Source organism: Dama dama, chromosome 29 (genome assembly GCF_033118175.1).
Source record: "Dama dama isolate Ldn47 chromosome 29, ASM3311817v1, whole genome shotgun sequence".
In the NCBI taxonomy this organism is placed as follows: domain Eukaryota; kingdom Metazoa; phylum Chordata; class Mammalia; order Artiodactyla; family Cervidae; genus Dama; species Dama dama.
Genome location: NC_083709.1, coordinates 45,700,409 through 45,714,877, shown reverse-complemented (window position 1 = coordinate 45,714,877; position 14,469 = coordinate 45,700,409). Strand labels below are relative to the sequence as shown.

Here is a 14,469-nt window from a genome sequence, read left to right as displayed (position 1 = left end):
TCTATGCACATTTTACTTACCCTCTGAACAATTCTCTGTCAAATAGCAAATGTAAATGCTGATGTTTCTTCCTTCTTGGATTATGGTGGTTCCTTTGCAACTTTATGATCTAGGCTGAATCTTTAAGTACTCCTTTGGCTCATAACTCTTCCCCTGAACACCCATGCAAGATCATAATCCATAAAACACAGAGGCAATAACTCCTTTTAATTGTCAGGAGTTCATCATTTGCTAAGTTCTAAATGCAGTCACTTAGACATTTGCCTTGAAAAGCCCAACTCCGTTTACTCTGCAGAGCCGAGACTGTGTGAAACTGGGCCCTCCTGCCGAGGGAGAAGTCGTCCAAGTCAAGTGGCCTGATGGCAAACTCTACGGGGCCAAGTATCTCGGATCAAATGTTGCCCACATGTACCAGGTGAGTGCTGCCCTGGGTGTGAGCTTGCTGAGATGGACAAGAGAAGCCAGAGGGCAGATGGTATATCCAGTGTGCTATGGGTCAAGAAGCTACATGAATTTAGAACACCTACTGTTTTATAAAAAAGGCAAAGTTTCAAAGACTGATGACCCAGATAATAGAGTTTTATTCTGGGAATAATAAAGTTCAATACTGGGAAACTAATAACATTTGATGAATGGATTAATAGTCAGGAATATAGTTAGGTCAAAAAGATGACCGACTGGATGGTAGGCTGCTTTCTTGTGTTCCTGTTATATGGGAAGAGAATAAGTGGCTGGATTATCTAACCAAGCCAAGTCAGTGATGGCTGTTCATCACCCAACAGCCCCTGAATGGGTGGCTTTTCCCCGACAGACGTCATCCCTGTTGACATTTCAGCAAACCTGAACCAGTGGTGCCTCAGCACAGATGGAGCCATTTGAGCACCCAGGCGTGCGTGCGTGCTAAGTCGCTTCAGTTGGGTCTGACTCTTTGCAACCCAATGGGCTGTAGCCTGCCCAGGCACCTCTGTCCATGCGGATTCTCCAGGCAAGAATGCTGGAGTGGGTTGCCATGCTCTCCTCCAGGGGATCTTCCTGACCCAGGGATCAAACCTGCATCTCTTAGGTCTCCTGCATTGGCAGGCAGGTTTCTTTATAGGATGCTTTTGTGATGAAAAGTACAGTTGTCAGTTGGGAAGTCTGTTCACTGAACAACTGTATATATTATTAAAAACTATGTATACAGTTAAAAGGTCTTCCCTGGTGGCTCAGACAGTAAAGAAGATTCCTGCATTGCAGGAGACTGTGGTTTGATCCATGGGCTGGGAATATCCCCTGGAGAAGGAAATGGCAACCCATTTTGCTCTTCTTGCCTAGAGAATTCCATGGACAGAAAACCTGGCAGGCAACACTTATACAATTAAAAAATGAACTAATGAACTATATCCCTATTAGAAGTGAGGATGAGTTAAGCTCTAATAAGAAAAACAACATGGATGGCACATGTGCATTTCTATTCCTTCAGAAAGACTTAAAAAAGGAACAGATTTATTAAAACCAATACATTATAATACTTCTAGTAATGTGATGGCAGAAATCAACATTCTCAAGCAGTAGTGTAAAAACAGGAAGATTGAAGTAAAAGGAGAAAAAGCAAGAAGGTTCAGGCCTGTTAAGTTAAAAACAGCTTGAGAATGATAAGACTTCCAGTTTCCTCAGAGAAATTGTTCAAAGACTGATAAGGGGCTTGGGCTTAAATGGAAAAAGAACATTAAAAGACTGCACCAAAAACTGGAGCACAGTGTAATTAGCAGTGTTCAAAGACATTTGGAAAACTTAGGGAAGGACATTTTTTAAGGTGTAGAAAAAGCCAAGGGGAGTGAGGAGGGGAGAATACACATATGCTGTGTGTGTGTGTGTGTGTGTGTGTGTGTGTGCACTCAAAGGCCATTTTCCCCTCTGTACTGGTGACAGTGTTTAGTTGAAGATTGAGGTCATTTATAGCAGGTTAGGTGTTGGAGCGTTTTTGTATCAGAATGTCCAAAATCAGGCAAAAATTACAAGACAGGCTGGTAATACTGGAGTCTCCTAGAAAAGAGCTTTACTACATCATTCAAAAGAAAATAATTACATTTAATTAAACAATACATGCAAAAGTGAAGCATCTTACATGTGGCAAAGCTATTAGCTACATGAAGGGTATCATAATGAGGACATGTTGAAAATCTGGCTAATTAGTAATCAGTGTGTTAACTTCAGTCGAATTTATGATGGCCTATCAACATAGAACAGTGAGCATATTTATAGACTCAATGAAAAAGTTAAGACTAATATTAAAATTGTCTCTCAAGTACAAGTAGTTTAAAATTCCTCATTAAACCAAGTGGCCTTTTGAGGTCATTTTGTGTTTTGTGTCTAATTATTCAGCCTCACCATTGACTAAGCAAAGACATTTATAAAAATAGAACCAAAATATCTATTGCACAGTGCTAAATATCCTGGGTATATGCATTTGGGGGTCCTCACAGTAACTCTCCAAGATAGGGTTTTTGAATCCTACTTTACAAATGAGGGGGGACAGGGCTCAGCAAATTTCATAATTTGTGCAAGTGCACAGAGCTGGTAAAGGGAAGAGCCAGAATTTACTCTCTGCCCTGTCCAAACTCTGGTGAACAACCACCACAGCCTTTGAGGGACTGTCCTGGATTTTAGCACTGAAAATCTTGCATCCTGCGGGACCCCTCAGTCCCGGACAAACTGGGATGGTTGGTCACCATACCATAATTCCTCTGTTTTAAAACTGACTTTTTCTCTTTTAGAATTCTCAAATGATTGGCAACAGAAGAAAGGTAGGCACAGGTAGTTCTAGCTATGTGATCAAACTGTTTAAATGGGATGACACCTTGGCCTAATTAAATGTTAAAGAAACCATTCTAAAAAAAAAAAAAGAAACCATTCTGTTGAAACAAGGCCAGGAAGAAAAGCCTTCCCATCTCAGCCTTCTGGAAAGTAGCAGAGAGTGCCCGTGACCAAGACCTACTTCCGGCCCACTGTTTGAGCTCCGTCAAACGGGAGCAGACATGGATAATACAAAGTTTAATTATATATTTTATCTTCAGTAGTTTTTTAAACTTCAGCAGATTGTTTTTATGAACATAGCACAGCGACATGATTTAACTCACCTTATTTTAATTAGAATTGCAAGCATATATTTATTCCTTAAAAGAATTCAGACAGACGATTTAGAAACTTGAAAAATACCATAAATGGTTCAGAGTTAAGAACATATTAGAATTAGATATTCTACCTCAATTGCATCCCTTTCGTTGTTTTCTTCTGGGAGAGTTCATGTAGGATTAAGCCTAGATCAGGATCACTTTGAATAGGGTGTTTGATGAAGTTCTCCAGATTACATTTCTGTTATTCAATGTCACTTACTTTCTCTCTAACAAAACAGCATAAAATATTGAAAAAATAGATAATGAAAATACTTACTTCCATTTGAATAGCTTGGAAAAACAAGTTTTAAACATTTTCATTTAGATGGTTATGTATTTTCACACATTGACATGGTTGACACATGAGATTGAGGGGAACCTGAGATTTTTCTGGCCTTTTGGTTGAATTTAACAAAAGTGAGTTTTGAAAGTTAAAGCTCTATAAGAACTTGAGAAATTATTTTATCTGGGAGGATTATAAGAGTAAAATATGTCATCACTTTTTTCTCAAAGAGAAACAGTCCTCCCTCTTAAGTCATCAGAGCATCTTAAAGAAACAAAGAGCACTGACAGGCTCCACCAGTCTTAATGCTAAACTGGCCATAGTCTCATGTTCTGAGAAATCATCTGAGCAGCAGTTATTTTTCTTTCTTGGCTTTGGGGGCATAAAGTTTTCATATCACATATTCCAGGACACTCATTTTCAAGAATTTTGGCCTGTTTGAGACATGCTTTGTTCTTGGTCTGATAAGGAAAAGAGCTTTTCTCCCTTCCTTGGCTGTTGGCTAGTTCTCTTGTTTGTTCTGTTTGAATCCTTTTTCTTTTTCTTTTTTTTTGTGTGTAGCTAATTGGAACCCTGAAGAAAATGGTGACTGCTTCTTGCTTTTTAAAAAATATACCATGCTCACTGCTTTATTTTTCATTAGGTTGAATTTGAAGATGGATCCCAGATAGCAATGAAGAGAGAGGACATCTACACTTTAGACGAAGAGTTACCTAAGAGAGTGAAAGCTCGATTCGTAAGTACTGGATAATCTCTCTGAGGGGTCGGCCCTGTGAATCCCTCCTCCAGCACTGTTTCCTGAGCGCAGTGGAAACACACTCAGGCCTTTGGACTGATGTTTTAGGAAGCCAATGCATCTTTTCCCTTATTGAAATCTGTTTAATCCAAAACAAATATACTTGGTCAGAAACAGGGAAACCAGTGCAAGTTCGTCATTTTTCTTTCTAATGAGGTCAAATGATGCTTCTTTATGTTAACATCTGTTGGCTTACAAAAAGTTATTGAGTACGTATTCTGTGCAAGAGAACTGGGAACAAACAAAGATACCATCAAGACATTTACAATCTCGTTAGTGGAAGCCATGTTAAAAGAAGGCTTTCAGTAGGAGATTAATGGAGACTCAGTATAGTGAACATCTAGTTTGCTGTAGCCACTGAACTGAACTATCACATACAGTACAGCCTTGAGCAGTGTGGGGAGTTGGGGTGCTGACTCTCCACACACTCACATATGGCTGGTATAGTCAGACCCTTTCTGTTCATGGTTCCACATCCATGAATTCAACCAGCTGAGGATCGTATAGTACCATCAGGTTTACTATTGAAAAAAGTTTGTGTATAAGTGGACCCATCCAGTTCAAACCCATGTTTTCAAGGTCAACTGTTTTGATCAACTTCTCTCTCTCTGAAGTTCATTAATGGTTGTGTCAATTCATAATTAAATGAAACTCTCACTTTTATAAAAGAAGGAATAAACAAAACCCAAATACTAGTTGTGGGAATACTAAAGTGTTTTGTTTTTTTTTTAAAGAAAGCATTATTAGTTTCAAGCCCTGTACATACCATTAAAAGACAAACATGGACAAATAATCAAAATTGAAGTTGCTAAAAAATATAATTCACAATAACTTAGTTTTCATTATTGTATCTTAAAATATTTTCTGGACCCTGAAATGAAGCCAGTTTTACTCATTTAGAATTACATGTAGTGCATTTGTGAAATGATAAACTAAAGTAGGAAATTTGAATGAGGGGCTTTTTCTGACTAAAATGCATTTTTTTTTCTGAATAAATGACATCCTTTGTTTTCATTGCATGCTAATAATATACTTTTAGGCAATGATAGAGTTATCCTAGATTAGCTTGGAAAAACCATGTGTTTCCTTAAATGTTCACCTGTATATTCAGCCCCTCTCCTGTCAGGTGGGATCCTGAGTAAACCACATCAGATATAAACTGAGTTTCTTCTCAGCTGCATCCTGAGGGGAAAGTCCTTCACAGTAAAACAATCAAGAGACGAGTGACAGTGCTACCCACCCAGTGAGGAAACGTGACACGCAGGGAACCACGTGCCTAAAAATAGGTTAACTCTCAGATAACAAACAGCAGGGAAAGGGAAGATAAAGTATTCCTAGAGTAAAGGCATCTATAAAACCTTAAAAGAGACCTAAAACCCTGGATAATTTGTCAGTGTTCTAGGTCTTGAAATCTCTTCCAGGTTGCTCGAGCTGACTGCCTCTCATCCTGTTGCTTCTCCATCCCCTTCCCTTTCCTTTTTCTTTTTTATTTTCCAAATCACCTGGAGATTTAGAGGTTGGGAAATGGAGTAGGGAGCCCTCTGAAAGTCCCTCAAGTCTTTGATTTTCTAATTCATGTATGATTAAGCATCCTACCAGCTGGGTCTTGTAGATTTCAAATACCATTTCTTAATCACATTAAGAGAAAGTTGCTCTGATCACAATCTCTTTGTTCCACAGTAGATTTGGCTCTAATGTCAGTGTGCTTTCCCATGTAGCTTTACTTGAGCACAGCTTCTGAGTTTTCTAAGATCCATTTCTCAGAGCAGTCACACCAAATTGAACTTTTTAATTTTCAGAGAAAAAAAAATTTTAATTAAAAATATATAAATCACATAGATATTCTGAATCTAACCTGTTATGAGCCTAGTAGAAAACCTCTTCAGGGACAAAGTCTAGTTTGCTCACAGTCACTAAATCCAGTTTTGCCACCTCTGATTTTCCTGAATCAAAGACATAACATGCTTCTGTTGCAGCAAACCAGCTTTTCCTTCAGGTTTGTGTATAACCCTCTGGCCCGTGGCTAGCCTGTCTGTGAATGCTATTTTTTTTTCCACTTGGTGAAACAAATCTAATTGGAAAACTTCTTGATGGAAGATATTTTCTAATTAGAGGGGTTTTTTGTTGTTGTTGTTGTTTTAAGGAAGGGCAGGTTGCAGCCCTCACTGGGGGCCTTCATGTTTTAATGACTTCTGCTCACCCAGACACATGCTGACTTGGGGAGAAATTTTTCAAGAGAATCAGCAGTCCACCTCGGTGATTGTGCTGGGTTCCTTCCCACTAACTTCAGAAACGGCCCCATTACCTTTTATTGTCTCACAGAATAACCATAACAATGGTGCATAATTAACTGTTGCTGCTGGTAAATCGGTTTTATTATTAATTTGAGAGGTTGACTTTTGCTGTCTTCACACAGTGGCAACACTTTTGTAGATGTTTCATTTTCTTCTTTAACTTTAGCACTTATAAAATGGAAAGATTACTCAGAGGAAATGCTTTGCCAAGAATGAATGAACCGAAACTGTTTTCTTCCAATGACAGACAGTGCCCAGCCCATCCACAGTCACTTACTTTGCTTCCCAGGTGAAGCTGGGTAGCATCTGGGGGAAGCCACAGAGGGAGCCTGTCACCCCAGAGGACTGTCTCACGAACGTGCTCAGCTTTTAACCTGTGCCTGTTTTTAGTTTTCAAGCTTCTTTGTTCCATTGTTTGTCTCTTCTTATGACTGATCACCTGTTTTCAAGCCTTCAAATCTAGGCTCTGCCTCTGTCACCACCAGGGGAGGGGGCCTCCATGACATAATGAGGTGTACTGTACATTGGTGGCATCTCAATAAAAACCAGTTGGGAACACATTCAAGGGGCAAAAATAGGGAATTAGGAAGGAAAAACAGTGCTTTAAAGTCATCAAGACAGTATGGTACTGGCACAAAGACAGAAATATAGATCAATGGAACAGAATAGAAAGTCCTGAGATAAATCCATGAACCTCTGGACACCTTATCTTCGACAAAGGAGGCAAGAATATACAATAGAAAAAAGACAACCTCTTTAACAAGTGGTGCTGGGAAAACTGGTCAACCACTTGTAAAAGAATGAAACTAGAACACTTTCTAACACCATACACAAAAATAAACTCAAAATGGATTAAAGATCTAAATGTAAGACCAGAAACTATAAAACTCCTAGAGGAGAACATAGGCAAAACACTCTCTGACATAAATCACAGCAGGATCCTCTATGACCCACATCCAGAATATTAGAAACAAAAGCAAAAATAAACAAATGGGACCTAATGAAACTTAAAAGCTTTTGCACAACAAAGGAAACTATAAGCAAGGTGAAAAGACAGCCCTCAGATTAGGAGAAAATAATAGCAAACGAAGCAACAGACAAAGGATTAATCTCAAAAATATACAAGCAACTCCTGCAGCCCAATTCCAGAAAAATAAATGACCCAATCAAAACATGGGCCAAAGAACTAAACAGACATTTCTCCAAAGAAGACATACAGATGGCTAACAAACACATGAAAAGATGCTCAACATCACTCATTATCAGAGAAATGCAAATCAAAACCACAATGAGGTACCATTACACGCCAGTCAGGATGGCTGCTATCCAAAAGTCTACAAGCAATAAATGCTGGAGAGGGTGTGGAGAAAAGGGAACACTCTTACACTGTTGGTGGCAATGCAAACTAGTACAGCCACTCTGGAGAACAGTGTGGAAATTTCTTAAAAAACTGGAAATAGAACTGCCATATGACCCAGCAATCCCACTTCTGGGCATACACACTGAGGAAACCAGATCTGAAAGAGACACATGCACCCCAATGTTCATCACAGCACTGTTTATAATAGCCAGGACATGGAAGCAACCTAGATGCCCATCAGCAGACAAATGGATAAGGAAGCTGTGGTACATATATACCATGGAATATTACTCAGCCATTAAAAAGAATTCATTTGAATCAGTTCTAATGAGATGGGTGAAACTGGAGCCCATTATACAGAGTGAAGTAAGCCAGAAAGATAAAGACCAATACAGCATACTAACACATATATATGGAATTTAGAAAGATGGTAACGATAACCCTGTATGCAAAACAGAAAAAGAGACACAGATGTACAGAACAGAATTTTGGACTCCGTGGGAGAAGGCGAGCGTGGGATGTTTCAAGAGAGCAGCATCGAAACATGTATATTATTTAGGGTGAAACAGATCACCAGCCCAGGCTGGATGCATGAGACAAGTGCTCGGGCCTGGTGCACTGGGAAGACCCAGAGGGAGGTGGGAGGGGGGATCAGGATGGGGAATACATGTAAATCCATGGCTGATTCATGTCAATATATGGCAAAAACCACTACAATATTGTAAAGTAATTAGCCTCCAACTAATAAAAATAAATGAAAAAAAATAAATAAAAGTAAGCTTTATGGGAAGGAGGAATCAAGATTGCAGAGGAGTAGGACATGGAGCTCACCTCCTCCCAAAGATGTGTCCAGAACACACCTATATGTTAAACAGTTTGCATAGAACATCTACTGAATACTGGCAGAAGACCTCAGACTTCTGAAAGGGCAAGAAAACCTCCACATAATCGGTTAGGATGAAAGAAAAAAAAAGAGAGAGAGAGAGAGAAAGGAGAAAGGAGTGGGGACCTGTGCCCCAGGGAGGGAGCTGTGAAGGAGGAAAGGTCCCCTCACTGGACAGGTGCAAAGCTTCAGAGCCTTAGAGGAGAGCGTAGCAACCAGCTTCTGGAAGGAAAAACAGAGAGTGACCCTGGCAGTAGACACTTATGTGCTGGCCCAGGCAGGGGATGGGTGCTAAAGCTTGGGCTTCAGAGGTCATACCCAGGGAGAGGAGTGGGGTTGGCTACATGCAGACAACCTGGAGAGGCTGGAATACTGCAACTGAGGCTGCACACGGAAGAGGCCTGGGCCCTCAGAGAGGCAAGGACCATTGTGGAGGGCCACGCAAGAAGGGCAGGCACCGCCATTGGAGCTCCTTTCCCTACGCACGCTCCCGGGCAGCAGGATGCCACCTACAAATTCCGGGGGTAGGCATGAGCCAGCACCACCTTTGTGAGCTTCAGAGGTGGGCATGGACCACTGAGAGAGCCGCAAGCAGCCGCCAGTCACTGCCCCTGCCATCCAGGGAGCATGTGTGGGCAGCAGGCAGGGGCCAATCAGTGCGCCTGCTGTTCCGGGGTCTCAGGCTGCTGCTGGAAGACCCACAAACCGGTGCTGATTGCTACCCCGGTGTACTTGGAGTGAGTGTGGGCTGCCAAACCTTTGTTATTGTTGTTCAGTCACCAAGTCATGTCTGACTCTTTGCAACCCCATGGACTGCAACACGCCAGCCTTCCCTGTCCTTCACTATCTCCCGGAATTTGCTCAAACCCATGTCCATTGAGTCGTTGATGCCGTCAAACCACCTCGTTCTCTGTCATCCCCTTCTCCTTTTGCCTTCAGTCTTTCCCTGTGTCAGGATTTTTCCCATGATTGGCTATTTGCTTCAGGTGGCCAAAGCATTGGCACACCCCACATGAAGGGTATAAGAGCCAGCACACGCTGAGGAAGGAGACAGAAGCATCCAAACTAAAAGCAGTCCCTCGATTCCAGACGAGACAGCAGAGTAAAAGGACTTCAGCTCATGTCCTGTCATGAAAACACCAAAATCACAACTAAAATGCTGAACAACCATCAGCAAAAAAGACTGGAACCTACCAAAAAAGATATTTTACATCCAGAGACAAAGCCACAAGAAGATGGAGCGAGAGTCCAGAGCCCCAGGTCAGGCTCCCCAGCCTGGCATTGGGAGGAGGAGTCCGCAGAGCATTTGGCTTTGAAGGCCGGTGGGGCTTGAGGGCAGGAGCTCCACAGGACTGAGGCAAACAGAGCCTCCACTCTTGGGGTGCACACAAGACTTCACATGCACTGGGACCCAGGGCAAAGCAGCAACTCGCAGGAGCCTGGACTAGGCCTACCTGTGGGTCTTGGAGGGTCTTCTGGAGAGGAGGGGGTCCACTGTGGCTCACCATGGGGGCAAGGACACTGGTGGCGGAGGCCCCAGGGAATATTGATCCCTGGAGCTCTCTTGCACTTTTAGCACCAAGATCTGGCCCCACCTAACAGCCTGCAGGCTCCAGTGCTGAAGAGGCCTCAGGCCCCACCCATCAGCAGACAGACTGCCTGAACTTATCCTGACCTCACAGCCACCTCTAAACACACCCCTTGACACATCTCCTAAAGGTCGGAAGGGTCATCATCAAAAAATCTACAATCAGTGCTGGAGAGGGTATAGGGAAAAGGGAACTCTCCTACACTGTTAGTGGGAATGTAAATCAGTACACCACGATGTGAACAGTACGGAAGTTCCTTAAAAAAAAAAAGTAATATAGAGCTCCTGTATGACCCAGCAATCCCACTCCTGCACATCTATCTGGAGGAAACTGTAATCCAAAAAGATCCATGCACCCTAGTGTTCACTGCAGCACTGTTTACAATAGCCACGTCACAGAAGCAACCTAAATGTCCATCAACAGAGGAATGGATAAAGATGTGGTGTGTGCGACACACACACACACTGGAATGTTATTCATAGAAAGAATGAAATAATTCCATTTGTAGCAACATGGATGGACCTAGAGATTATAATAGTAAGAAGACAAATATCATATGATATCACTTATAAGATAATTCAGATCAACTTATTTACAAAACAGGAACAGACAGGCTTCAAAAACAAAAGTATGGTTACCAAAGGAGAAATAGGGGGAGAAAGGATAAATTAGGAGTTTGGAATTAACATATATGCACCTACTACATACAAAATAGATGATCAACTAGGACCTACTGTATAGCACAGGGGATTCTTACTCAATGTTCTGTAATGACCTATATGGAAAGAGTGGGTATATGTATAACTGAATCACTTGGCTGGACACCTGAAACCAACACAGTGTTGTAAATCAACTACACTCCAACAGAAAACAGAGGTTAAATTTTTTTTTTTAAGTAAACTTTACTGGAGCATAACAGAAAAGCCCACCTTCCTTTGCCTAGCTAACACTTACTGAGCAGTGACTGTGGCAAAGTACATTGCTTGGTGTGGGGGGCACATGTAAAATTCAGTTTATGGTCCCTAATATTCTCACCTTCAAGGGGTCCAAGGAACCCCTGATGGGGCAACACCTACCCCTCATCTCGGCCCATGCCTTCATTCTACTACATTGACATGTAATGTGTTCCAGGATTCCAAAAGAATGAACCTCATTTTTGTCAGTCACCGAGAAGATAGGATATCTTCTGTGCAAAGAAAACAGTACATTTAAAGACAGGCTGGAGACAATTAAGTGTGACCAGGAATTGCAAATAAGTCAGTCTAATCCAAGCATGGGGTAAGGAGTATGTCTGGTTATGTACATCCAGCCTAGAAAGTACAGACATCATCTTAAAGGCAGTGAGGCTATTGAAAGACCATTAAGCAGGGGTGTCATGTAATCAGAGATTTTAGAGACATTTCTTTTAGTAGTTCTGTGAGAAATGGACTAGGGTGCAGCACTGTTACAGTGGTTTAGCAGAGGAAGCGTGAGGGCCTGCACCATGGGGTCAGTAAGGTTAAAGAAAGGATGGAGGGCTTCAAGGTCCATGTAGGAGGGGTCCTGGACAGGATGGGGACAAGGGGAAGTTTACAATGACCTTTAGGTTTCTGATCAACATAGTTAGATTTGATGGGGGTAGTGCTGCCATTTATGGAATTTAGGAAGGACAGCAATGGAGAAAGAAGACTTGTTCACTCTAGGATAGGAAAAGTCTAAGTGCCTCCAGGATAAACATTCTGAGATGCCTGCTGGGTAGTTGGACATGCAGGCTTGAGCACAGAGGGAGGTATGAACTGGAGTAAGACATCTGAGCATCTTTAGAATTGATGTCAAAACTGAAGTTGTGAGTGTGGCTAGGTAGGCCTGGGGAGCATAGGTAGAGAGGAAAAGTCCACACGCAAAGCCTCAGGGCCATCATAGTTGAGCAAACAGTTAAGGGGAGCCCCTGACACATGAACAGTGAGCAGCCAGAGGACAAGGAAGAGGGCTTACAAAGTGACAGAGAGCTTCATGCAGGAGTGAGGTGCCAGAGTAATCATACATTTAGGGTAGAGGAGTGTCCTAGGAACCAGGACAGTTGCAGGTAAGTGGTGGGAACAGAGACCCAGAGGTAAATAGGAATAGGGGTGAATTAGAGCAACTGTGGACAAGTCAGTCACATGTCGGGCAGGGGCATGAACAGTCAGGGAGATTTAAATGAGAAGACTTTAGTTCTGCTTGTGTTGAGGAAAGTCCCCGAGGCCTGGAGATCCTGAAGAAAATGAGGCTAAATGGAAGTAGATGGGGATGGGGAGGCATTCCATGGCCCCTGGGTGCGGCCTCCTCCCCACCCCTGACTGGGCCAGGCCTTTGTCTGTTCCTGTGACGTCACGTGCCTGCTCTTCTGCAGAGTAACACTGGCTCTTCTTAGTCCACAGCTTCTGATATGCGATTTGAAGACACATTTTATGGAACAGATATAATCCAAGGGGAGAAAAAGAGACAGAGAGTGCTGAGCTCCAGATTCAAGAATGAATATGTGGATGACCCCGTCTACCGCACGTTCTTGAAGAGCTCTTTCCAGAAGAAGTGTCAGAAGAGGCAATAGTGTGCCTACATTGCTCTGCAGGCCACAGAATGACTTGGGCAGAAGAGGACCGAGGAAGGACAGCCTGGGGCCGTGCCGTGTGTTTCCCTGGGGTAGGTGACAGGCTGTGTCTCTGACAGTGGAAAATCAGACTCCCCAGAGTGTGGTCACCAGAACCACAAAATATGCATTATTAATTGGATACCACAGTCTGAAGCTGGCTCCTAGTCTTGCTTTCACTTGTTAGCAGTTGTCTCCTTTGATCCCAAAGAATTTTTCTAAGTGAAGGAAATCACTCACCAAAAAAAGCCACTGCCAGAGGAGGTAGATCCCCACACATGGCTTTCAGGCCTGAGAACGAAGAGAGACCGCTCCCCTCCGTGAGCAAGTGGGGGCCTCCAGGCCCAGGTGGGAGGGTGATATATTTTCCACAGTCAGGGAAGGACTCTCACTTATTTGTTTTAAATGGCAGTTTTTATAAAACATTTTTAAAACACAAATGGCATGTATGGTAATGAGATTTACCCGTGTGCTATCTGTATTTCCCTTGTATAGAACTTTTACATTTTTTTATATCCCTTTTACTTTTGATTGTGTCTGATGAGAACTAAGTTGTTGGCCTCTGTGAAATTTTTGGCTCTTGAGAAAGAATCCTTATGAATTGTCTGGGAATTTTATATATTTAAAGAGGGAGATCTGGGGCTGTTATTTTTAAACACTTTTTTTTTCATAATACATATTCTGAGTAGATATTTATAAAATATGTTTCTTTCATTATGTGTTTGTAAGATTAGAGTTAAAAATAAATATGCCTCAATGCATAGTTTTGAGGTAATATGATTTTTCCTTTTTAAAACAGCTTGAAAATGTACTAGTGTTTAAAAATAAAGATTTCCATTTTCTCCAATCCTGTCTTCTAACTTGCTTATTTGTCTAGGTTTAAACCTATACGAAACAAGTTTTGTCTGTGAGCTGACTGTGAAGACATTCTGGGGCCCCGGCTTCAGACTCTTCTTTCCTCACTGACTTTGTCCATAACTGTGGACGCACTGCCAGACATTTATGGCTGCACCGCTGGGGATAAAGTCTGCTCTGCCTGCTCATGGTGCCTGCTGAAGTGTTTTCCTCAGCTCCTCCTTTGGGCCTGGAAGAAACCTGAGCATCTGGAATCTCACTCTTTTCATCGCGGGTCTCTTGGTTCTCAGCTTCACTGGAGGGGGCTTTATGGATCCTCCAATCCCTCCCATCACTTTGTAGATGGGGGTGGAGGAGAGGCAGGGAGACGGCTTGCCCACGGTCACACAGTGATGCTTGAGTTAACTGTGGCCACAGTGATACTGCATAACCAACAACTGCAAAATCTCAGTGCCCTGTGGCGAGATGCACTGCTTTTGCTTATGAGTCTGCAGATTGACTGATCAAGGCTGGGCTTGGCTCTGCAGCTGTGCTGACCTCGGCTTGGGCCAGCTCACATGTCTGCTCCACGTGTCCCCATCAGCCCACTGGACCTAGTGGGCTAGCCCAGATTTGATCTTGTCTGGTCACTGGCAGAGGCAGAGAG

The 14,469-nt window shown here is 42.5% G+C and overlaps 1 protein-coding gene across 2 annotated transcripts in view; it reads left to right on the top strand.

Moving 5' to 3' along the window:
- The window catches only part of KDM4C (lysine demethylase 4C), a 393,685-nt gene extending 379,870 nt beyond the window's left edge, over window positions 1-13,815 (top strand). For both annotated transcript variants that reach the window (XM_061132707.1, XM_061132708.1), the window contains 3 exons: window positions 296-415; window positions 4,082-4,174; window positions 12,753-13,815. In XM_061132707.1, the coding sequence (XP_060988690.1) occupies window positions 296-415; window positions 4,082-4,174; window positions 12,753-12,929 (390 nt within the window). In that variant the 3' untranslated portion in view covers window positions 12,930-13,815. The remainder of the gene's footprint in view (window positions 1-295; window positions 416-4,081; window positions 4,175-12,752) is intronic.
- The last annotated feature ends 654 nt before the right edge of the window (window positions 13,816-14,469 follow it).